We start from the raw sequence: 22,851 nt of genomic DNA, 5'->3' as shown, positions 1-22,851 counted from the left end.
AAAAAAGCGGCTTGAAACCCGTTTCCAGGAAACCACCGAGAGAACCAGTCTGATGATGCTGTATCAGGACACCTCCTCCCTGTCAAATCAATGCATTCGTGGTTATAAAGGAGCTGTGTGCTCCCGGTCGCTCCTTTGAGATCAGAGGAGTCTAAGGGAGTCCCCGAAGTGTCTAAAATAAGGAGGGATGAGGACCTGTTCGTTGTTTTGCTCCGTCTTTAAATCATATTTTAAAACGTATTGATTTGAGCTGCTGCTTCTTGAGCTGAGTGGACGGGAGATGTTCCACGTAAAGAATGCTGTAAAATCAGACTGTATTGTATTGTATTGTAACCTGACTGACAAATATAATTTTAAAAAGTTGTGCTAACTACAGAGCGCAAAATGCATCCAAATAATAATAATAATAATAATAATAATAATAATCCACATGAACTTTTACAGAATGAGAACTACAGTTGAGAGCCAGCCTTCTGAAGGGACTACATTTCCCAGAAGGCAGCGGCGGCGCGTTGGCGGAGGAGGAGGTGACGTCTCTTCCGGCACTGCGAGGGAGACGGAGCGGCCATGTTGTTGGTGTTTTTTATAGAAAGCTAACAATAGACGGGATCGGAACCGGAGCCGGGATTCAAAACTCAATCCGAGCCCATCCGCGGCGAAGCGACTCCCGCACGACCGAGGGTAACGAGACACGCCTTACTAACCGGGGGAGGGCTCTGTGTAGCCGGGTAGGGACGGCCTCGGTAATGTTTTTAAAATCTCTCTGAAGTTTCCCCGGGATACTCCGCGGAGTGGCGGCGGGCTGTGCCGGGCTGTGCCGGGCTGTAACCGGGCTGTAACCGGGCTGCAACCGGGCTGCAACCGGGCTGCTACCGGGCTGCTTTCCGCGGAGGCAGGAAACAATTATCTACAATAATCTAAAACGCCGCGGAAACATGGCCGGGTTGCTTAGGGACGACACTGCGAGGATCTCTGCTGGAAAGTTAGTCTCTCTCTCTGAATATCGAGACGCGTCCTGTCTTACCAGCGCCGGCTTCAAAAATATAATAAAACACGTGTGTGTGTGTGTATAAAATATCTTACAAATTCAGAGGCGCTTCACTTCTTCAAAACCCGCGTGTGTTTTCTTCAAGGAAAACAAATATTATAACAAGGGCGAGTCAGCTGTATGCAGAATGCCATTTTATATATATATTATATAATATTTGAACCCCCCAACGGGGGGTAAGCGGTATAAAAGAAAAAAAAAATAAATGATTTGTGGTTTTATTTTTGATTCGGTGATTGCAGAGTCTGGGGGAGGAACTGAAAACATTCTCGCTAGACTAGGCTAATATATATATAAATAAATATTTATAAAAAATACAGCACCCTTTCCCCCTCTAGACACTGTGAAATCAAACACATCGATTCTTGTTGTTTTAAATATAAAGCTGCTGTCTTCTCTTCCTAGTTTCTCTCCAGGTGTAACCTGTTTTAATCTCCAGCGCTCTTTCAGAGATGTGTTTGCAGAGCCAGCTCCTATAGTGAGTGTAACGCGGGCTGGTGTTTGGTTTTAAGCAGTGGGCTGTCCTGGTGTTAGCGTCAGGATTGCATGCTTGTAGATATTATTATATATTCCCGAGGAAATCAAAGCCGAGCTGCGAGTTGAATTTCACAGGCCAGGCGAGTATTTCATGGGGGAGCCGCTGGTTACCCCCTGGGTCTGAGCGAGTTTATTTATTATATAGGCAGGTGAGATGGCAGGGCTGGTTGAGTGTTTGTCTGGTACAACCGATGTTAAGATGTTATATGTCAAGCCTACTTGATTTTTAAACGGCTGTCTAAGGATACAATTTCAAAGCGCCTGTACTTTTGTCACAGACGGCTGTTTTATATATATATATATATATATATGTGTGTGTTTGCTAGTTCAGTTCTGTTTGGTTTCTGTTTTGCTTTGCAGTCCCCTTGCCCTGACTGAGTGGAATGGGAAGACACTCTGTCAGGAGAGAGGAGCTGGCACACACACACTCACACACAGGCAAGATATTCAACACACACACTGACACAGGCAAGATATTCAACACACACCCACACACACACTGACATTCGCACACAGGCAAGATATTCATCACACACACTGACACTCGCACACAGGCAAGATATTCGCACACAGGCAAGATATTCAACACACACCCACACACACACTGACATTCGCACACAGGCAAGATATTCAACACACACACTGACACTCGCACACAGGCAAGATATTCAACACACACCCACACACACACTGACATTCGCACACAGGCAAGATATTCATCGCACACAGGCAAGATATTCACACACACACACACACACACACTGACACTCGCACACAGGCAAGATATTCAACACACAGGCACACACACACACTGACACTCGCACACAGGCAAGATATTCATCACACACACACCTCGCTGGACTCTGTGCCATTTTAGCTGATGAAGGGCTTTTATGTCTGAAGTGTCTTAAATACTTTCTTTATTTGTTGTACTTTGTGCACCTGTATGTATATTTTTAAAAAGTTTATTGTGTGTTTATAGATATTTGTCCACAGTATAAACTACAAGTCAGAAAACCAGATCTCAATTTTAGCACTGCTTCAAAACAAGAGAAAACCCTATTTAAAAAAAAAAAAAAGCTATATATATATATTAAAACGTACCCATTTCACAGCGCTCTCGTTTCATTTTGTACGGTCCAGACAGCATCGTTTTAAAAACCCTAAATCTAAAACCAGGCGTCTGTTTTTCTAGAAAGCTTACAAAACTGGTCCACAGAAGCTAGGAACTGCATTGATAATCACGGATGAAAATAAAACTCCAATTGCAGAGCAGTTTTGGCCAGTCCAGGTTTTACCACAAGCTTGATCAGCCCCCAGTGTGTCTAGCGAACAAGCTCAGCTGTGTCTTATTAAACTCCTAGTGATACCAGGACTGGATCAAACAGCGCATGCTCTCACTCCTGTTCCTCTTCTCTGTTGCAGGTATTCAAAGTATCAAAACCCAACACTTGTTTGCACTTGAGAAAAAGCGAATCTACAACAAACTGAAAGAAGATAAATATATATCTACAAAACAAACAAACTGATATGTATCTGGATCACTGTGAAGCAACGTGTTCTTTTTTATAGGAAAATAAACTGTTGAATTTTTACTATAAATGACAAGAGGAAGAAACACCTTGTAAAGTTTAAAAAAAAAAAAAAAAAAAAAAAAAAAAAAAACAGCAAAAAAAACAAAGAGCAAACTTTAAACTTTTGTCCTAGTGGAAGCTGTGCCTAGGGTCAGCGCAGAAGAGGCTCTGCTGATTGTACTGAGGTGCAGTTACGGAAGCCAGCCATTCCTCTTCAAAACATATTAATATATATATTTATACATAAATATATATTGCTTCTCTTCATTTGCGAAGAGCGTTTCTTTACTGACTTATCAAAACTTAAACGCTTCTGTGTGTGGTGTTCTATTACAAACTTTCGAAGGAGGATTACAAACCGGAAAAACCAAACTCTCTTGTAATCGCACTCGATAGTTTTTAAAAGGAAGAAGAAAAAAAAAACGATCCATAGGAAAAAGATTTAAAATCGAGAAGGGGGGGAAAAAAAAAAAAAGCCGTTATGGCCACAGCCAGGACCGAGAACCCTGCCCCGATGCTGATGGGACTGAGCAAACAGAACGGGCAGCTGAGAGGACAGCAAAAGCCTGTCACCCCTCAGTCAGGACCCCCTGGGATCGGGCACCCAGTCAAGCCCCCTCACCTGCTGCAGAGCGCTGCCCCTCAGAAGCCTGGAGCTCCTCAGAACAGTGGAGGGATCAGGTAAGAGCAGGGCTGGCCAATCCGTTCATCCTGGTCCAGGCGGGTATTCCATGCCAGGTTTTACAGGAGATAATGAGCCACTGTTAACCTATTTTAATAGCAGAGTCCTCTTTTTTAATTAAGGACAATTAGTATCCTGGTCATCACGCTTCTGTACATGCTGTACGTTTTTAGTTTTTGTAATGTGCAGTTTTAAGTGAGAATGATAACATGCATTGTTCAGCCTGAGAGTTTGGAGGCCTCTCTTGATTTCCGTTCTGTCTGTTTCCGTCCTTGCAGGTTCGGGGATGACTGGAAGAAGAATCTACAGCTCCCTCCGAAGGACTTGAGAATCAGGACTTCAGTAAGTGACACACACACACCCTACACAGCACTGCGATGCTGTGGACATTTCAATAGTGACTTCATTGAGGGGAGTTGTGAACCCCAGGACTGGGTGCAGCAGCAGCAGGGCTAGTGTGAGTTTCTAACCCTGCTCAAGCTCCTGGCTCCTGATCATTGCAATATTAATAATAGACTTCATTGAGGGGAGGTCTGAACCCCAGGACTGGGGTTAGTATGAGTTTCAAGCCCTGTATAAAGTCTGTCCTCTCTCTCTCAGGATGTAACTTCCACAAAAGGCAACGAGTTTGAAGATTACTGTTTGAAACGGGAGCTGTTGATGGGAATCTTCGAGATGGGCTGGGAGAAGCCCTCGCCCATTCAGGTGAGGTTCAGGTTCAATTTCAGCTGCACAGTCCGATTCATTCCTGGCTTCACTGAGTTTAATAATCACACACCTGAGCTTGTTAGCTAGACACACTGGGGGCTGATCATACTGGTAGTGAAACCTGGACTGGGCGACACTGCTGTGCAATGGGAGTCTGACTTCCCATCCTTGCTCAATGTTTTAAATGTGATTTTAGAGTTTCAGTGATAATTGGAAACGTATATTTATTTTTTGTCTGTGCTCAGGAGGAGAGCATGCCCATTGCGCTGTCCGGCCGGGACATTCTGGCCAGAGCCAAAAACGGGACGGGCAAGAGCGGCGCCTACCTGATCCCGCTTCTGGAACGGCTGGACCTGAAGAAGGACAATATCCAGGGTAGGGAGGGCCTGGGGGAGGGGGGCTGGGGCCAGCGCTGCCCAGCCTGATTTGGTTTAAAGAGCATGCATTAATGTTTCAGTGCATTGTAAAGTAACAGAGGGGTTCTGTATATACACACACCTGCAAATGTTGTACACTTGTAGTCTCATCCACCTCTCTCTCTCTCTCTCTCAGCGATCGTCATGGTTCCCACTCGCGAGCTAGCTCTGCAGGTCAGTCAGATCTGCATCCAGATCAGCAAACACATGGGAGAGGTGAAGGTGATGGCCACCACAGGAGGGACTAACCTGCGCGATGACATCATGAGACTGGACGAGACCGGTGAGGGGCCCGGTGGGGGTGGGATGGGGGTGAGGGAGAGTCCCACACATTGTGTGAAAATCTCCTTGGGCCAGTCCTTTGTCAGGTGACAGTCCAGGAGTGGTGGGTGAGGTGGGGGGGGGGGGGGGGGGTGGTGGTGGTGGTGGGGGGGGGGGGGGACGGGACGACAAGCAAACAAACCAGCTACAAATGTAATGTGTTCTCTGACGGATATCTCTCTCTCTCTCTCTCTCTCTCTCTGGACACGCACAGTTCATGTGATCATCGCCACGCCCGGCAGAATCGTGGATCTGATTAAGAAAGGAGTTGCCAAAGTGGACCGGGTCCAGGTGATGGTGATGGATGAGGTGAGCCCGGATCTGCTCTGCCAGTCGTGTTGCAGCAACCCCCCACCCCCCTGTAGATTTAACACTTGGTGAAGCCCAGTGAAAGCTGCTGGAGTAATTAATATCAGGCTAACACGTTGAATTACACACCGCCGCTTCGTAGTGTGTGTGTTTGTGTCCATACTTAACCAGAAAGTGACGTTTCAAAATCCTCTACTGCAGTTGGGGTAGTTTCTTTGATTACACAATGTTAAATATGAACATAATTTCGATTTTATTGTGTAGTTTTGTCTTGTTTATCCTAATGTTGCTTTGTGTTTTGTTACACAATTATGAGGGCTTTGTGTGTGGCAGATAAATATTATTCTAATCTCTCTCCCCCCCCCCCCCCCCCTTTTGCAGGCTGACAAGCTCCTCTCTCAGGACTTTGTGGTCCTAATTGAGGAGATCATCAGCTACCTCCCCAAAAACAGACAGATCCTGCTGTACTCTGCCACCTTCCCCATCAGCGTCCAGAAATTCATGGTGAGAAACGACCCTTCACCTACTTTGGGGGAGGGGGGTGGGGGGGTGCCGGGCGAGTCCTTGTCCGCGGAGCGCAGGTTCCTGGCTCTGAAGTGGACGGCCCTCGCGCTAAGGTGTCTGCTGGTTTTTATTTGTTTTGTGCTTATCTTGTTTGCCTGTATCTCTGTGTGTGTGTGTTTTTAGAGCAAGCACCTGCAAAAGCCCTATGAGATTAACCTGATGGACGAGCTCACTCTGAAAGGCATCACTCAGTTCTACGCCTACGTGACGGAGAGGCAGAAGGTGCACTGCCTGAACACTCTCTTCTCCAGGGTGAGGACCGGCTTCACATCATCACTATCATTATTATTATTTCATTTGGCAGATTTATTTATTCCGAGGCGACCTCCCAGGTGCTACGGCACAATACAGCGTTACAATGCAAGTTTCATATTTAAATGCAGTGTACTTTTGCAATGTTTATTTAGCGGACGCCTTTATCCAAGGCGACTTGCAGAGACTAGGGGGTTTGTGAACCATGCATCAGCTGCAGAGTCACTTAGAAGAGAGACGGAGCACAAGGAGGTTCAGTGACTTGCTCAGGGTCTCACACAGTGAGTCAGGGGCTGAGCCCAACCCTCCTGGTATCAAGCCTGTTTCTTTAACCACTGGACCTCACAGCCTCCTACAGGAAGTCCAGTAATACCTTTTGGAACGTTATCCCATCACGTCCCCTTTGGAAACCATCACAGGCATGGCAATAAGAGTCCTATTCCACAGCATTGTCACCCATTCCAGGTTTTACTGGCAGCTTGAGGAGCCACAGTGTGTCTAGATAACAATCCCTGGCGTGTCTTATTATTAAACTCCTAGTGAAACCCCAGGAGCGGATCACACTGCTGGGCAGCGGGAGTCTTATTCCCAGCCTTGTCATTTCATATAATTCTACTTTGGGGGGGGGGGCATTGTTACCTACTATTCTGAAAATCCGAGCTTGTGAAACTCTTTTCAATTAAGAATTTGGGTTTGATTTCTGCATCTCTTTTTACCTACAAGGCAGCAAAGACCATTGCTAACTAAAGTCTTTCTTTTTAATTTTATTTGTCATCAGCTGCAAATTAACCAGTCGATCATCTTCTGCAACTCGACCCAGCGAGTGGAGCTTCTGGCCAAAAAAATCACTCAGCTGGGCTACTCCTGCTTCTACATCCACGCCAAGATGATGCAGGTAAAGCACGCACGCTTAAAAAAAACGAAAAAAACACTGCCGAGTTTCCAAACGAGAGGAGTCTTGCAGGATCCCAGTTATTCTGCCTCGGCAACTTGACTAGCTATGCCTTGGTCGTTCTTTCCATCTCCTCACCGCTGTCTGTGCGTGAGGTTTTAAATGCTGGCTGCCCTTATTTTTTTTCTTCTAAATCTCCACTTTCGTCAGTGCTGTGTTTGTTTGTTTGCAGGAGTACAGAAACCGCGTGTTCCACGACTTCAGAAACGGATTGTGTAGAAACCTGGTGTGCACAGGTGAGTGTCTGACCATGCTCAAACTGCTGGCTCCTGATCATTTCAATATTAATAGACTTCACTGAGGGGAGCTCTGAACTCCAGGACTGGGTGCAGCAGCAGGGCTAGTGTGAGTTTCTAACCCTGCTCACACTGCTGGCTCCTGATCATTTTCAGTAATGTATATATATATAATGTAGAGGAGGCGAGGTGACACCTCTCATTGGGCGAACTAAACAGTAACTAATCTCAAGCTTTCCATAATATACCTGAGCCCCAGGCCTGTGTGCAGGGCTGCAATTCCAGTGTTGTGATCTCCAAGCCTGTGCTGATAGCTCTGTGTGATGGCGGGCTCTTGTTCTGCGCAGATCTGTTCACGAGAGGCATCGATATCCAGGCAGTGAACGTGGTAATCAACTTCGACTTCCCAAAGAACGCAGAGACGTACCTGCACCGCATTGGCCGATCAGGTGAGTGGAGCCCCGGGGAGGGGGGACGTGCGGGGTGCTTGAAACCAACGCTTTTTGGAGAAAGTAGTCCCGTTTTTGTGATCTGTCGCCTCTGTGCTATTTATTCCACCTTTTTCATATAAGAGATCAGCAAGGGTGGAAATATAACTCCTATTGCACAGCAGTGCCATCCAGTCCAGGTTTTACTACCAGCTTGATTAGATGCCCCAGGGGGTGTCCAGGCAAGAAGCTCAGGTGTGTCTTATTATTAAACTCACAGTGAAACCAGGAATGCAATACTGATCTCTCTGTCTGTGTCTCTCTCTCAGGGCGTTTTGGTCACCTGGGTCTGGCTATCAACCTGATCACATCGGAGGACCGCTTCAACCTGAAATCCATCGAAGACCAGCTGGTGACGGAGATCAAGCCCATCCCGAGCAGCATCGACAAGAGCCTGTACGTGGCAGAGTACCACTCAGAGCTGCACGGGCAGGAGCCCCGCGACGGGACGCTGGAGGAGCAGCCCTAACGGTACGGAGAGGCACCCGGCCCCCACAGTGCTCCTTAGTGACCCCCAGTCTCGAGAGAGAGACTACCACAACTCTGGCCAAGAGTTTTACACCGCGGCCCTGAATTGAAGTCGTTCTGTGCAGGAACAATGTTATGTTAACATATTGCATTGCACGCCGTCACTTTGGAGTTTTCCCATGACAAAATGGAAAGTGTAACACTTTGACTTCTAACACTAAGTGCTACTCTGCTGCTGTTATCTGGGTTCTGGGAGCTGTTCATATTTTTATCTTTGTTTTTTGTTTCTTTTTCCAGGGTGGCTTTGTCTTCTCTGGAGGGATGGATCTGGTACTGTAGTGCTGCACAAAGACTTCTCGAACTTGGAAACGAATTCTCTATTTCAATCCAATATTTTCAAGTAGCCTGGATCTGCAATTCTTAGTTGAGGTTTTTTTTTTTTTTTTTTAAATCATTACACTTAAAGAAACCCCCCTGCCTCCCCCCCCTCAAAAAAAGTGTTTTCGTAGCTGATCAAGAAACATTTAACTTCAATCCTTCATGCTGTCTATTTTTTTGTAAAGCAACACTGAACTGTATAAAGCTGTAATACCCCTGCCCCCCCCCTGCCCATTCCTTCATCACCAGGAGGGAGCTAATCAACTGTCCAGTGACGGATTTGATTATATCCCCCAATCCTTCTTGGTCCTCACACCAAAACCTGTTTGTCTGGCCCCTGTAGTTGTCTCTCTGCAGTATCAAGTGCCTTATCGCTCCCTCCTGGTCTGGGTTTAATGCAGTGCCCCTCAACACACACACAATGCTTTTTTATTGCATTTTTTTGTTAGTTTCTTTCTTGGTAGTTTTAGTATCAGTGCTGCTGCTCCAGCCCCACTTTCTCGTTTCACTTTGTAGTGCAGACTTCACCCCCCCTCCCTGCATCTCCGAGTCGGAAGGGGAATCTTTACATCTCGTTAAAGGACAGCTCGCAAGCTGACGCTGGAGAGGAATTCCAAAATAAACACGGAACAGAATTCAAAGTTTGGGAACGCGTTGAAATTTTTTTTTTTTTTTTTCTTCAAACCACAGCTTATAAGAGGACTGCGGGAAAGAGCCTGTTTTATTATTAGAATTATTTCAAGACGAGTGATGAATTGGGGGCAGCCCTCCTAGAGAACTGGACTCTGGGTGTGGAGTTAAACAAAATAATGTAAAAATCAGTCTGTGGATTGAACTGGAAGACGACGACTTTTTTTGTTGTGCAGAGCAGAGCATTCATTTTTTTGGATAATTTACAGCAGGCCCAATGCTGAATTCTAATGAATATGTACAAGATGCAGGATTTTTTTTTGCAAAGCTCAGGAGAGAGGTGGGGGCGGGGGGGGGGTGACAGAAGGAACTTATACAAAAATAAATAAAACTTAGAGAGAACAGCCACCCTCCACCCCCAAAACAAAACCCCAGGGATTGGATTAGAACAGTCGGGATCCAGAATGCTTGTTTTAAGGAATCGTCCTGTTTTGGAATTTTCCCCAGTCCTGTGTTCTCTTACTGCTGATCGAGATTCCCACACGAGTCTGGATTGGTGTTTACTGCAGAGCTCAATAAGAGAGCTTTCTCCTAGATAGAACAGAACTTCTCCCCCCCCCCCCCCCCCCCCCCTTTTTCTTTTTGTTTTACTTTACAAAAGATGCATCTGGAACTGTAAGATCTTTTCATTCTTTAATTGTGTTTTTTGGTAGCAGTATAACACTGTCGGCCCTCCTGTATCAAATCAATTTGATTCATGCTGGGTGGAGTAGAATCGCATACAAACAAAGTGAGAAACTGATTTTTTTTTTTTTGTCCTTAGAGTCCAAAGGAAAGCCGGCTAGAAACGTTTAACTTGTACATAAACCCTGTATAATATGTGTACAAAAGCGATCAGGCGAATGTAAATACTGTATCATAAATCGTGAAGTTCTCTGGTCTCTGGTAGGATGTTTTGAGGAAACGTGACAGTCGTTGCTTTTTTAGTTTTAGGGTTGATGTTTTATTTAAGCTGTGAAAGGTGCGGGGTCTGTAAGAATCCGCTGTCCTAGCCTAGAAGTCTAAAAATAAGTTCTTAGTTCCTGCAGGCCGTGCTGTCGGTCTGTCTGTGTGTGTATATACTGTACATATGTATATAACATGCCAACCCCCGTGTGCGGTCATACGTGTTGGTGTGTTTACATGTCTTGCGTGGGACTGACCTGCTTTTGGGTTTCTGTCAGGAAAGCGCTGCCGAAATGCGGCTGTTCTTTTTAAATCAAGGTTTTCAACCTTTTGCGCGAGTACCTGTGTGAATGAGACAGACATCGCAGAACCAAAGACGTGTGTCCAGCGTCCTGGCTGTGAGCGACGCCTGTGCTGTTTAAACCAGCACTAGGAATCTCAGCGTGCAGTGACAGTCGGACTGTTTCCTTCGCGCTCCTTTGAAACAGACTCCCCACTCTGGTGTCAGTCCCGGCTTCCCAGGCAGCTCCGCTGGCTGGCTCGCTCGCTCAGCCGGTGTGGAGATGGGCGGCTGCATCAGATTCGCAAGTCGAACCTCGTTCCAGAGACCCCAGTATCGAGAGCTTGTGTCTGTTTTGTGTTTTTGTTTAGTGATGTTTAAGGCTGAAGATGCGTTGACATTCCTAACGCGTGTGTTAGGATGGGGGGGGGGGGAGGGTTGGATTGGGGGGGGGGGGGGGGGGGGGGGGGGGGGGGGGGGGGGGGGGGGGGGGGGGGGGGGGGTAGTGGAGGTGTGGGGGAACCCCCCCGATCCCCTGGACCTCCCCCCCCATAGTGGAGGGTTGGATGGGGGGCTAGGGGAGGGGGGGTCACCTGGAGGGTTGGATGGGGGGGCTAGGGGAGGGGGGGTTGTGGAGGGTTGGATGGGGAGGGGGGGTAGTGGAGGGTTGGATGGGGGGGCTAGGATCCCCTCCCCCCCCCATCTCCCTCCCCCCCCATCACCTTGGGACCCCCCGATCCCCTAGGGAGGGGGGGTAGTGGAGGGTTGGATGGGGGCTAGGGGAGGGGGGGTTTTGTGGAGGGTTGGATGGGGAGGCTATGGGAGGGGGGTAGTGGAGGGTTGGATGGGGGGTTAACCTACCCCCCAATTGTGAGGGTACTCGCCCTAACACCTCCCATGGGGATAGTGGGGATTGTGGATCACCTCCTACTGGGAGGGAGAGGAGGAGTCCCTAGGGAGGGATGAGTGGGGATTGTGGAGGGGTACCCCTAGGGGAGGGATGGGGGTAGTGGAGGGTTGATATAGGGGAGGGACCTATGAGGGGATTCCCTACTCCCCTAACTAGGGGAGGGATGATCCCCTTGTACTCCCCTAACACCTTGGATAGGGGAGGGAGGGCTAGGGTAGGGATGAGGGGGGGTAGTGGAGGGTTGGATCACCTCCCAACCTATAGTGGAGGGGTTACTACCCCCCCATCACCTCCCCAACCTATCCCCTCCCTCCCTACTCCCCTAACACCTCCCTTGGGGATCCCCTCCCTACCCCCATTGTGGAGAGGGTTGGATAGGGGAGGGAGGGCTAGGGTCCCCTGAGGGGGGTATCCCATCCCTACTCCCCCCCATCACCTCCCAACCTATCCCCCCCCTGGGGGGGGTATGGAGGGTCCCAACCTATCCCCCTCTCCTACTACCCCGGGTAGTGAAGGGGTTGGATAGGGGGGAGGGATGGTTAAAATGTGCTTGCCTGCTCCTGCTGGTTTTGCAGGGTTTAAGTTTCTCGGGATAGACTTTGAAGAAGCACCTTGATGAGTTGTCTTTGTGTTTCAGTTTTTGATTTGGGTGTAGCTGCATTTCCATGACCAGTCTGGCGCTCGTTAACACGTTACTCTTCCATAGAGGGGCAGTGGGACTAATTCTTTAACAATCGTAAAACAGTATTTGCTTTTTAACAAAGTTTAAGACGGTGTTAACTATAAAGTGTGTGGACATGCATGCATACATACAAAAAACGTTTAGTCTATCTGTAGAAATTCCTAGATGGCGGTTTTTGAGGTTGTGATGGCTTCTCGTTTGGGCTGTTTGTTTTCCTTGTCCACTCTGAACTCGTTCGTTGCTGTGTGTGTTGATCCAGAAGCCGTGGAGCAGTAAATGTTTGTGTTTTCTAATTATTTTGTTTGTTTTGTTTGTCGAAGGCAGTGTTCTGAAACCTCGACCTTGTCTCATGGAAGGCATGTTAGGGAGTTTGCAGTGTCTCCCTCTGCCGTTAGTGTGAGCACAAACTTTTTTTTTTTTTTGCATCAGATTTAAAGATTCAGTCCTTGCTTTGCCAGTTCAAACCAATCTTAATGATTGCCTTTCTTTTACTCGGATAGATCTTTCTCTGCGCAAACACTGACCGATATTGCTCTATGTGATAGTCTCCACCTCTGACTCCCCCCCCCCCCCCCCCCCTTTAATATCCCGTCGTTCGGCTGTTTGAAACTGTTGGGCAGGAATAGCTCTGATGAGGGGAGAGCCACTGACAGGGCTGGAAATGAGACTCCTGTTCCATAGCTGTGTGATCCATTCCTGGTTTCACTGTTAATTTAATAAGACACACCTGAGCTTGTTCGCTAGACACACTGGGGGCTGATCAAGCTGGTAGTAAAACCTGGACTGGGTGACACTGCTGTGCAATAGGAGTCTGATTCCCATCCCTGTACTGCGTGGTTACTGAACAATAACGCTCTTCTGGGGCCTTTCTGAAGCTTTACAAACTGACAGCAATCCCTGCTCTTACTTATGTATAAACAAAATCTATAAATAAGATGCAAAAAGTTGCTGCAGCACCAGTAGAATCACGCAGCTTAAATTTAATGAAGAAAAAAAAAAAACACCTAGAGTGTGGCCTCACTCTGGTAGGGTAAATGGGGGCGGGGGGAGGGAGGGGGGGGGAGGAGGAGATCCTGTTTTGGTTTGCTCTCCTGTATTCAGTAACAGCAAACTCGAAACCAGAGAAGAAAAAGCTGAATCATTTTAAAGAGCGACGCCCTGTTTTGAAATCTCTTGTCTTTCCAGAGTTCAACTTCCTTTTAATAATAATATTTCATATTATTATAAAGGGCTCTGGATCCTATGTTATGAGTCTCACACCGGTCCCTGGCTTTCTAGAATTCCTCGCTTGTGAATTTAATACTCATTCTGAAGGCGTTTATAATAGAATGACGATATTTTAACTTTTTTTTTTTTTTAATGCATTTTCTCTGTGCTGCTTGAGAGAGGGAGGGAGAGGTGCACAAGTCTTATTTTGGATTACAATTGTGTGTTTTTTGTGTTTATATCTCAGTGTGCAGTACAGTTTCCAGGGCTGTGCGTTCCCCTGCTCTCAGCCTTGCTGTTGTCTGTATCTGTCTTGACTTTGGAATGACCTGTAACCGGGCGCACTTAAGTGAGCGCTCACTCGCACTCAAGTGCTGTTCCTGAATCCATGGAGTTACTAAGAGCATAGTGAAGATTTGTGAAGCTTTGGGTAAAGAAATGAGAAAGCGTCTCTTGGGTTTTTCGAATTTCTTTGTGTACTTTTTTTTTTTTTAAAGCGTAGGTAGTTTTTTGGGTAGTGGTTTAATATTTGCATCTTTCCCTCCTTGTTAGTCTATTACAGGGTGTCTCTGAACTCCTGCTCTGCGTTCCTACGCCCTGTTCTGCATGGAGTATCCTCCATCCAGACCCTAGCGTCGCTCGTTCGTCTCGTGTAAAACCTGGAGTGGAAATTTTCTTCAGATGTAGAGAAGCATCTTTGAAGTTTGTTTTTACAGGAAACGGTTGACGTGTGTCAACTGCCATTTCCTGTGAAAACAAAACGAAAGCGGCTGTCAGCTTACGTGTGTGTGTGTTGAAATGAATCAGTGGCTGGACTGTGCATGCAGATTCAATGCCAGATCTGAACCCCAGTCTCCCAGTTTCAGGTCTGTGCAGTGGTGAAGCGCGCACAGTCACGTTGGGTCAGGTTGTGAGAGCAGATGAACCGAATCTTCGTGTTCGCTTTAAAAAATATATTAACACACACACACACACAAAAAGAAAAATGTGAGCTGGATATCCTGCAGGATCGCCTGAGCTGTACAGTTTGAACAGAGAGAATGAATCTCGAGTCTTCAGAAATTAATAATACAGAATAACTATGAAGAGAGGAGGGGGTTTCTCTGTCATCCATCTCTTTAATGCAAAATATATAAATAAATAGCAGGGGAATTTTGAAATTAGTGTGTGTGTGTGTATATATATATATATATATATATATATATATATATATATATATATTATGTATATATGCATATGCATATGCAAGTGTCGTGCCCTGAAAGACACACACACACTGGGGCTGACTGCAGTGGATTCTGTGCAGTGGCTGGTAAGGGAGTGTAGAATGAGGGGCAGTCTGATTTGAGACGTCTCAGTTTTGTTGTGAATCCAGTGTGTGTTTTCTTTCAGTGAATTTCTGACAAATCGTAAAATATCGTTGGTTGGACACAGTTTGTTCACACTGCCGAATATATATATATAATATATAAATATAAAATCACCCACAAGCTTAATCTAATAATTATGAATTACTTGGCAGATGCTTTTATCCAAATAGACGCAGACCAGGGGGGTGAACTCTGCATCATTAACAGCTGCTGCTGCAGAGTCTCTTCCAATAGGACCTCGCTTGTTTTGCGTCTCATCCAAAGGACGGAGCACAAGGAGGTGAAGCGACTCGCTTGGTAAAAAAAAAAAAAAGAGATTGAAACCGTTGCGTCTGGCAGCATGTGAGCGAGCTGTGTCTGTCCAGCAGATATGGGGATGGGGGTTTGTGGGGGTGGGTAAAGATTTTCATTTTTTTCAAAATTTAAATGTCCTCAAATTACCACTTGACCAGCAGGATATTGAAACCACAGTGTGAAAATAATAATTTAATAATAATAATTCCTTGATCCACAGTCCGACCAGTACTGTAAAAAAAAAAAAAAAAAACTTTGTGATTTTAAATGAAATTTGATTTTGTAACATGTTAAAAACTGGTTTATTTTTTTCCCCGCACACAGATGTTCTAAGATGGGTATCCTGGTTTTAACTCCATTTAAGGCGGTTATAAAAATGAATAACGAACCGTAGGAAGGTCAAGGGCCTGTTTCTCAAAGCGTTGCGAGTCGCTGTGATTTAGGGTGCTTTTATTTTGCTGATGGGGATGAACTGGGTTAATTGAACTGCTTTGTGAAACCAGCCTATTGAACTTTACTGAAAGGACTGAAGAGAAGAGACTCCTTCAGAGTCTGCTCCTTTATTAAGAGTAGGGTTTTGAAAACTGCTTGTGTTTATATAAAAATATATTAGAAAGAAAATCACACCTGGGTAACAGCGTTCAAGGAGAGACTGTTTTTTTTTTTTTTCTAATTTAGTATTTTATAAATTCAAGCAGTTTTAAAACAATCTTTCCAGAAACTGAATATGACCATCAGTCACAATAAAACAACCTTTTTTTTATTTAACTAAAACTAATTTGGTATTTTGAAACAAAATATATCTGATTTAAAATCCTATAAAAGCTTTGTTTTTCTCCCCCCCCCTCCCTTCACTAATGAAACTGTAAGGTATTATAAACTCCAGTGAATTCGTTTTGTTTTGTGTGTCTGGTGGCTTTGCCCTCCCTTGTGTTAAGGTAGACTGGAGAAGGAAGAGGAAGGCTGCAGAGACACTAAAGCGAGCACCTGTGTTTGAAATAAGAAAGTCAGACGATGCTGTATTGGAGTGGTATTTCATTAAAATTCACTGGACGATACTTCTCTGTGTGTGTGTGTGCTTTCCTGAGCCTTATTTTAATTACACCAACAAATGTGTGACGTGGTTCCCTTTCCATTCTGAAATGTATCCGGTGAGATCACTGGAACTTTGAAGCCCCCCACCCCCCCCCCCATGGTTATGATAATAGCCTAACTTTTGAAAAATTAAATAATTTACACAAAACACAAACTGTTTGGGGGGGGGGGGGGGGGGGGTCTTATTGCTGCAAACGTGCCCTCTGAACAGCACGGGATACTTGTCGTCGATATAAACGTTCGCAGAACACGTATTGACATATCTGAATTGTGTTATCCGTGCACATATGTGCAAATAAAAAGACTAATTTTTCTGATTATAGAATATATATATTATTATATATATATATATATATATATATATATATATATATATATATATATATATATATATATATATATGTATATGTATACGTATTGTATATGTATAGGTTTAATGTTTTTTTTGATACGTGAATCATTATTAACGTGCTTGTGTGCTTTTAAGAACATTAATAAATACACGTGCAGTCCCCAGAATGACCACAAGGTGTCGCGCTTGGGCTGCAATGTTGCTCTTGCCAGCGGGCGGATGAAACGCGGTTTATTTTTAGGAGAATATCAAAAAATGCACAGCGTGTTCAAAGTTGGGTTTCTTTTTCCCTCGTAACAAACGCGTGTGCCCTTCCTCTCGTGTACAGTCAGGTTTCCGGAGAGTTTCTTTATAATAATTAATTACACTGACGCGCTTCTAACAGCGGCAGCGGAACGCATTTCCCCTCAACAGCATTTGGTTTCCCAACGGACGCAATTGAAAGCGGTGCACAGCGTGTTTCTCGTTGGTTTGCAGACCTGACCTTTGTAGCCCAACCGTGCAAAACAAATCAACACAACCCAAAAGCCTTCACAGCATCGCAGCTGTATCCCAGCTCTCCGATTTCACTGCGAGCAGTTCCTTCACTCGTCCTGTCCCCGGCGCGATGCGGCTCACTCTCCCGGCTCTGATCGCTCATGGCCGGTATGGGCGGAGGATGGGTCTCGGTCCGGAGTCTCGGATCAATATGCTTCGGAACATTTTAACCGGGCTGGTCAGACACGAACGGATTGAGACGACGTGGGCCCGAGCCGATGAAGTTCGGATATACGCTGAAAAGGTGAGCGCCATGTCTTAACATGCTTCCCTATGCTTTACCAGACCTCTCTGTGCTTTACAATGCTTCCCTATGCTTTACCAGACCTCTCTGTGCTTTACAATGCTTCCCTATGCTTTACCAGACCTCTCTGTGCTTTACAATGCTTCCCTATGCTTTACCAGACCTCTCTGTGCTTTACAATGCTTCCCTGTGCTTTACCACACCTCTCTGTGCTTTACAATGCTTCCCTATGCTTTACCAGACCTCTCTGTGCTTTACAATGCTTCCCTATGCTTTACCAGACCTCTCTGTGCTTTACAATGCTTCCCTATGCTTTACCAGACCTCTCTGTGCTTTACAATGCTTCCCTGTGCTTTACCACACCTCTCTGTGCTTTACAATGCTTCCCTATGCTTTACCAGACCTCTCTGTGCTTTACAATGCTTCCCTGTGCTTTACCAGACCTCTCTGTGCTTTACAATGCTTCCCTGTGCTTTACCACACCTCTCTGTGCTTTACAATGCTTCCCTGTGCTTTACCACACCTCTCTGTGCTTTACAATGCTTCCCTGTGCTTTACCAGACCTCTCTGTGCTTTACAATGCTTCCCTATGCTTTACCAGACCTCTCTGTGCTTTACAATGCTTCCCTATGCTTTACCAGACCTCTCTGTGCTTTACAATGCTTCCCTATGCTTTACCAGACCTCTCTGTGCTTTACAATGCTTCCCTGTGCTTTACCAGACCTCTCTGTGCTTTACAATGCTTCCTATGCTTTACCAGACCTCTCTGTGCTTTACAATGCTTCCCTGTGCTTTACCAGACCTCTCTGTGCTTTACAATGCTTCCCTATGCTTTACCAGACCTCTCTGTGCTTTACAATGCTTCCCTATGCTTTACCAGACCTCTCTGTTTTACCGTGCTTTCACAGTCCTGGATAATTAAATTTGAAAGTTAAAAAGTAAATCAGTCGAGTTCTCCCCGGTCTCCAGTGACGGTGCGTGTGTTTTTGATTCCAGCTGATCGGCTACGCGAAGAAAGGCGACACGGACGAGAAGGCGATGAAGATGGCCAGCTTCTGGCTCACAGTACGTTTCAGCATCTAATCTCAAGCAAAAATATATACAGCTAATATATACAGAGCATCACCGACCCCTCCCTTTGAAGGAGCGCTGACCATCTTTAAAATCCATTCTCTCACCTCTTATTAGCTTTATTAACAGCCCCTCCCTTTAAGAGTGCTGACCTAGGCTTTAAAATCAATTTTGTAACCTCTTGTTAGTTGTATTATTATTATTATTATTATTCCCTTTTCCAGGAGAAGGATCTTGTGCACAAACTCTTCAAGGTTCTGGTCCCGCGGCTGGGGTCCGAGCAACACGGATACACGCGGGTCTTCCAGATTCCGAACCGAGACTCGCTGGACAGGGCGAAGATGGCCGTGCTGGAGCTGCGGGGCAACCCCTTCCCCCCGCTGGTCACCCGCCAGCCCGACAGCAACGGCACGCTGCTGAACCAGCTGCTCTGCGGCTACCGCCAGGAGGTGACCCGGAGCAGGGCTGCTGGGGGAGACTGACCCCCAGGAGGAGAGCGCTGCACTGCACAGGTTACTGAGGGAGAGAGACTGGACATAAATCTAGCAATAAATAAGAGAAATGCTTTGGGGATGTGTGTGCGTGTGTGTTTTTGGTTCTACAGACATAAAATGAACTTGATCGACACACTGAAGTAGTGGAAGTAAATAGGATTAAACTGAAAGAGCCCTCTAGTGGACACTTACCGTATTGACACTAGAGCTACGGTCAAAAGGTTAGCATCACTTGGAGTTTTATAATTGAGACGCAATTTTAAAGAAAATAATAATAAAAACGATATGAACGTAATTTGATTATTATTCTTATTATTGTTTTTTTTTTTTAACATCATGCAATCAAAAGAAACCACACAACGATCTCTCAGATAAAGCTGACCGCAAGGAAGCTGTGATCGCAGTCCAGTAGTATTTCGTGTTTAGATTTTGAAATGCAGTGTTTGTCAGTTTTTCCTCAAGTATGTGGAAGCAGCAGCGTGCGATTCAGTCTGTTAGCGTGACATCATTCAGCAGCTTTCGTTCGACCTGATCAAGCAGAATGAGTTCATTCTATATAAAGGGGGATGCAACACTTGTGGACAGGGCAGTATTGAGGGACGATGGGGAGCACTGCATGGGTTGGAAATAAAGGGATGTTTGCATGCATATATAGATATATAGAGAGAGATAGATAGAATTACTTATATATAATGTAAAGCCAATCTGGCTATTTCTATCGAGCTGCTGAAGAAAGCAGAACACTAAACGTTGCAGCTGATTGTGAAAACGTTGAGTGTTGAGCGTGTCTCTGGCTTGTCTTCTTGGTGAAGTGTTTGTGGAGAGTGATTGGAGGGTATCCTGTCAGATTCTGCTTGTCCCCGGATAGAGAGCTGCTTGTGGGGTTCAGTTCTCTGTGCGCTCCAGTCTCGAGTGCAGAATGCACGCACAGTTTGGGAATGAGAAGAGACCGTGCGGCCCGTCAAGGCTCAGCCCCTTCCCAGCGCCCGACTGGACGCATCTAATTCAGTAGGACAGAGTCCAATTGGGTTGCAAAGGGCATTGTGTTTTAGATGGGACTTCTTCACCTGCTAGTGTGTTCCATGCGTTTATAATCCTCTGTAAAAAAAAAATAATAATAATACAATGGACAAGAATCGTTTCATTCAAAATGCTTTATTTGTTGCCCATCGTGAATTTGACAGCTGCAAAACGCAGTCTCTCACTGATTCAGATGTGGCTGCAGTGTTTGTAGCTGCGAGGGTGCTGCAGTGATGCCTGATGGGTAGATGATGAGCTTGGCGGTTGCTGAAGTCAGTGGGGTGCGCTAGCGGTCAGGCAGCCTGTCTGTCTGGCTGTCCGGGATGGCCCACGTGGCTCGGGGCTCAGTTGCTGGCGATGGTGCTCTGGATCCAGTCAGTGAAGTTGCACACCTTGGTGTAGACGCCAGGGTGGTTCTGCTCAGCGCAGCCGTACCCCCAGGACACGATGCCCTGCAGCGCACCATTACACACGACCGGACCCCCGGAGTCACCCTGGAGAGAGAGGAGGGGCGCCGTCACAGCTTCATACACACCGCTGACGGGGTCTCAGTGATTCATCAGGGTATGGATGGTGTCTCGGTGTGTTGATCAGTGTATGGATGGTGTCTCGGTGTATTGATCAGTGTATGGATGGTGTCTCGGTGTATGGATGGTTGTATTGATCAGTGTATGGATGGTGTCTCTGTGTATTGATCAGTGTCTCAGTGCAGTGACTGTACCTGGCAGGAGTCCTTGCCCCCCTCCAGGTATCCCGCGCAGAACATGTTGGGAGTGATCATGCCGGGGTAGGAGTTCTCACACTCCTGCTCGGACAGGATCGGGATCTCCAGGCACTGCAGGAGGTCACGGTTATCATCTAATAATAATAATAATATATTAATAATATATAAATAATATTATAATAATAATGATGATGGTGGTGATGATGATGATGGTGGTGATGAGGGTGCTCACTGGCGTTCATGGTGTTGCCCCACCCGCTCACTCTACACATGGTGCCGGCGGGGGGGCAGCTGGTTGGCACGGCAATGGGCTGCACGTTCTCGCTGAGCAGGGCGGGGCGGGACAGCTTGATGAGCATGATGTCATTGTCGATGTTGTAGGCGTTGTAGCGCGGGTGCCGGATCACTTTAGCGGAGCTGATGAACTCCTCGGTGCCCTCGGTAGCCTTGATGTTGTGCTCGCCCAGGCGCACCTCGATGCGGCTATCGGGAGGAAAACAGTACTGCAGGGTGAGCCTGGAAATGTAACTCTACAGCATGAAGCCAGGGGGCAGTCCTAAGAGCTGCCACTTTACTATACCCCCCGCCCCCCCCCAACCTCGCTCCGAGCGACACTTACGACTTGTAGCAGTGAGCGGCAGACAGCACCCACTGGTCGTTGATGAGGGACCCGCCGCAGAAGTGATATCCGGAGTTCAGAGACACCTGCCAGGGCTGGGAGTGAGGCTTGCACTCATACCCGCCGACGATCTTGTCATCGTCGATAGCCACTGCAGAAAGAGGGAGGGGGGGGGGCAGCGTGAGGTCGTGCAGCGTCTCAGCAGCTCCGGGATCGCAGGTCTGATTGGTGTCGGGCTGACAGTAGAACTCGCAGCCCAAGCCGGTAACAGAATCCCGTGGTGCTGAAACCATTCACTCGGGTGCGGTTGGGTTTTGAAAAACCGGACCGGACCGAGACACCAGGTTTTGCTCCAGAGCAAAGCACTCAATACACTGCTACTTTGTTTTTTTTTTTAAACTAGGAGTCAATTATACATTTTAACCCCCGTTCAGAGACACACGTAACTCAGCACGTGTTGCTGCAAACGGGTTCCTCATAAGAAATACATTTGAGAGCGACTCAAGTCACTGTCACTGCATTGAAAACCCTGCGCCATGCACCTCATTGCAAAAACACAGGATCTACTGAGCATCGTTCTGTATTTGTGGAACACACTCCTCTCTCTTATCTGAAAGGTAATACACACACATATATATATATATATATATATATATATATATATATATATATATATATATATATATATATATACACACACACACACACACACACACACACACGCACACTCACACACGCTGCTATGCTCGCTCTATATTTCCCACCCCTCAGGTCTTCTTCAGCAGTAGCTGCGCGCTGGCGCCTCTCTCTTTAACCCAGGCAGTGAAAGTAGCTTCATTATTCGAGGTGCATCTCGCTAACACTAACTAGCGCAGGTTCAGTCTCATTAAAACCCGGAATGGTTCCTCAGCTTTGCAGAAGGGCGCATTTCCTGCTGCCTTGTGTCTTTCTCTCTCACGCTCACCTGCAGCGCCCAACAGGAGAAGAAAGACCAGGGACCTCATCGTTGCTTGTCACGGTGCTGTTTGAGGGGAGCTGGCCGGCCGGGGCATTTATAAGAGCAGGAGCTGCACTGGGCAGCCGCCCAGAGAGAGCCCCGTCAGTGGAAACAAACGGCGCGGTAATTATTAACTCATATCAAACCGATAGCGCCGTCCAAGAGCGAGACAGCCATTGATTATCAGTCAATGATTGATAGAAATAGTTTTCAATGCAGAGGCTGTTTTTTTTTGTTTGTTATATAGAGATAAAATACCCAGAGGATAATAAAAATACAATCTATATAAACTCATTTTAGGACGTTTCAGACCAGTTTTGAATTGTGTATGGAGTAGATTATTATTATAGTCATACATTGGGGCTGAATTCATGCGTTTATAATCCGAAGCGGCACCCTGGGACACTTTGAAGAGAATTCGCGCTGTGAATTCTGCACAATCTGTCTT

The 22,851-nt window shown here is 46.3% G+C and overlaps 3 protein-coding genes and 1 pseudogene across 5 annotated transcripts; 3 read left to right on the top strand and 1 right to left on the bottom strand.

Moving 5' to 3' along the window:
• The window catches only part of LOC121304198, a 387,591-nt pseudogene that overhangs the window by 340,898 nt on the left and 23,842 nt on the right, over positions 1-22,851 (top strand).
• LOC121304222 (probable ATP-dependent RNA helicase ddx6) lies at positions 187-10,214 on the top strand. 3 transcript variants are annotated; one of them, XM_041235229.1, is made up of 15 exons: positions 187-681; positions 1,454-1,526; positions 3,011-3,840; positions 4,120-4,183; positions 4,442-4,546; positions 4,795-4,924; positions 5,102-5,248; positions 5,501-5,595; positions 5,977-6,099; positions 6,283-6,411; positions 7,190-7,306; positions 7,536-7,599; positions 7,947-8,048; positions 8,357-8,558; positions 8,853-10,214. In XM_041235229.1, exons 3-14 carry the CDS (start codon positions 3,641-3,643, stop codon positions 8,554-8,556), a joined length of 1,476 nt encoding a protein of 491 aa, XP_041091163.1. In that variant the 5' UTR covers positions 187-681; positions 1,454-1,526; positions 3,011-3,640; the 3' UTR covers positions 8,557-8,558; positions 8,853-10,214. The 3 variants fall into 3 exon arrangements, with proteins under 3 accessions (XP_041091163.1, XP_041091161.1, XP_041091164.1); XM_041235227.1 differs by lacking the exon at positions 1,454-1,526; XM_041235230.1 differs by lacking the exon at positions 1,454-1,526 and having other exon boundaries at positions 187-728.
• Positions 16,831-19,338, top strand: LOC121304265 (39S ribosomal protein L17, mitochondrial-like). Its single transcript, XM_041235294.1, has 3 exons — positions 16,831-17,478; positions 18,475-18,543; positions 18,774-19,338. The coding sequence occupies exons 1-3, from the start codon at positions 17,305-17,307 to the stop codon at positions 19,029-19,031; spliced, it is 501 nt and encodes a 166-aa protein (XP_041091228.1). The 5' UTR covers positions 16,831-17,304; the 3' UTR covers positions 19,032-19,338.
• On the bottom strand, positions 20,183-22,521 carry LOC121304256 (trypsin-1-like). Its single transcript, XM_041235282.1, has 5 exons — positions 22,371-22,521; positions 21,407-21,557; positions 21,020-21,270; positions 20,785-20,921; positions 20,183-20,557 (listed from the first exon to the last, which is right to left on the bottom strand). The coding sequence occupies exons 1-5, from the start codon at positions 22,408-22,410 to the stop codon at positions 20,408-20,410; spliced, it is 729 nt and encodes a 242-aa protein (XP_041091216.1). The 5' UTR covers positions 22,411-22,521; the 3' UTR covers positions 20,183-20,407.

This window comes from Polyodon spathula, chromosome 37 (genome assembly GCF_017654505.1).
Source record: "Polyodon spathula isolate WHYD16114869_AA chromosome 37, ASM1765450v1, whole genome shotgun sequence".
Taxonomy (NCBI): domain Eukaryota; kingdom Metazoa; phylum Chordata; class Actinopteri; order Acipenseriformes; family Polyodontidae; genus Polyodon; species Polyodon spathula.
Note: the sequence above shows the minus strand (reverse complement) of the source record. Positions and strands in the feature narration are given on the sequence as shown.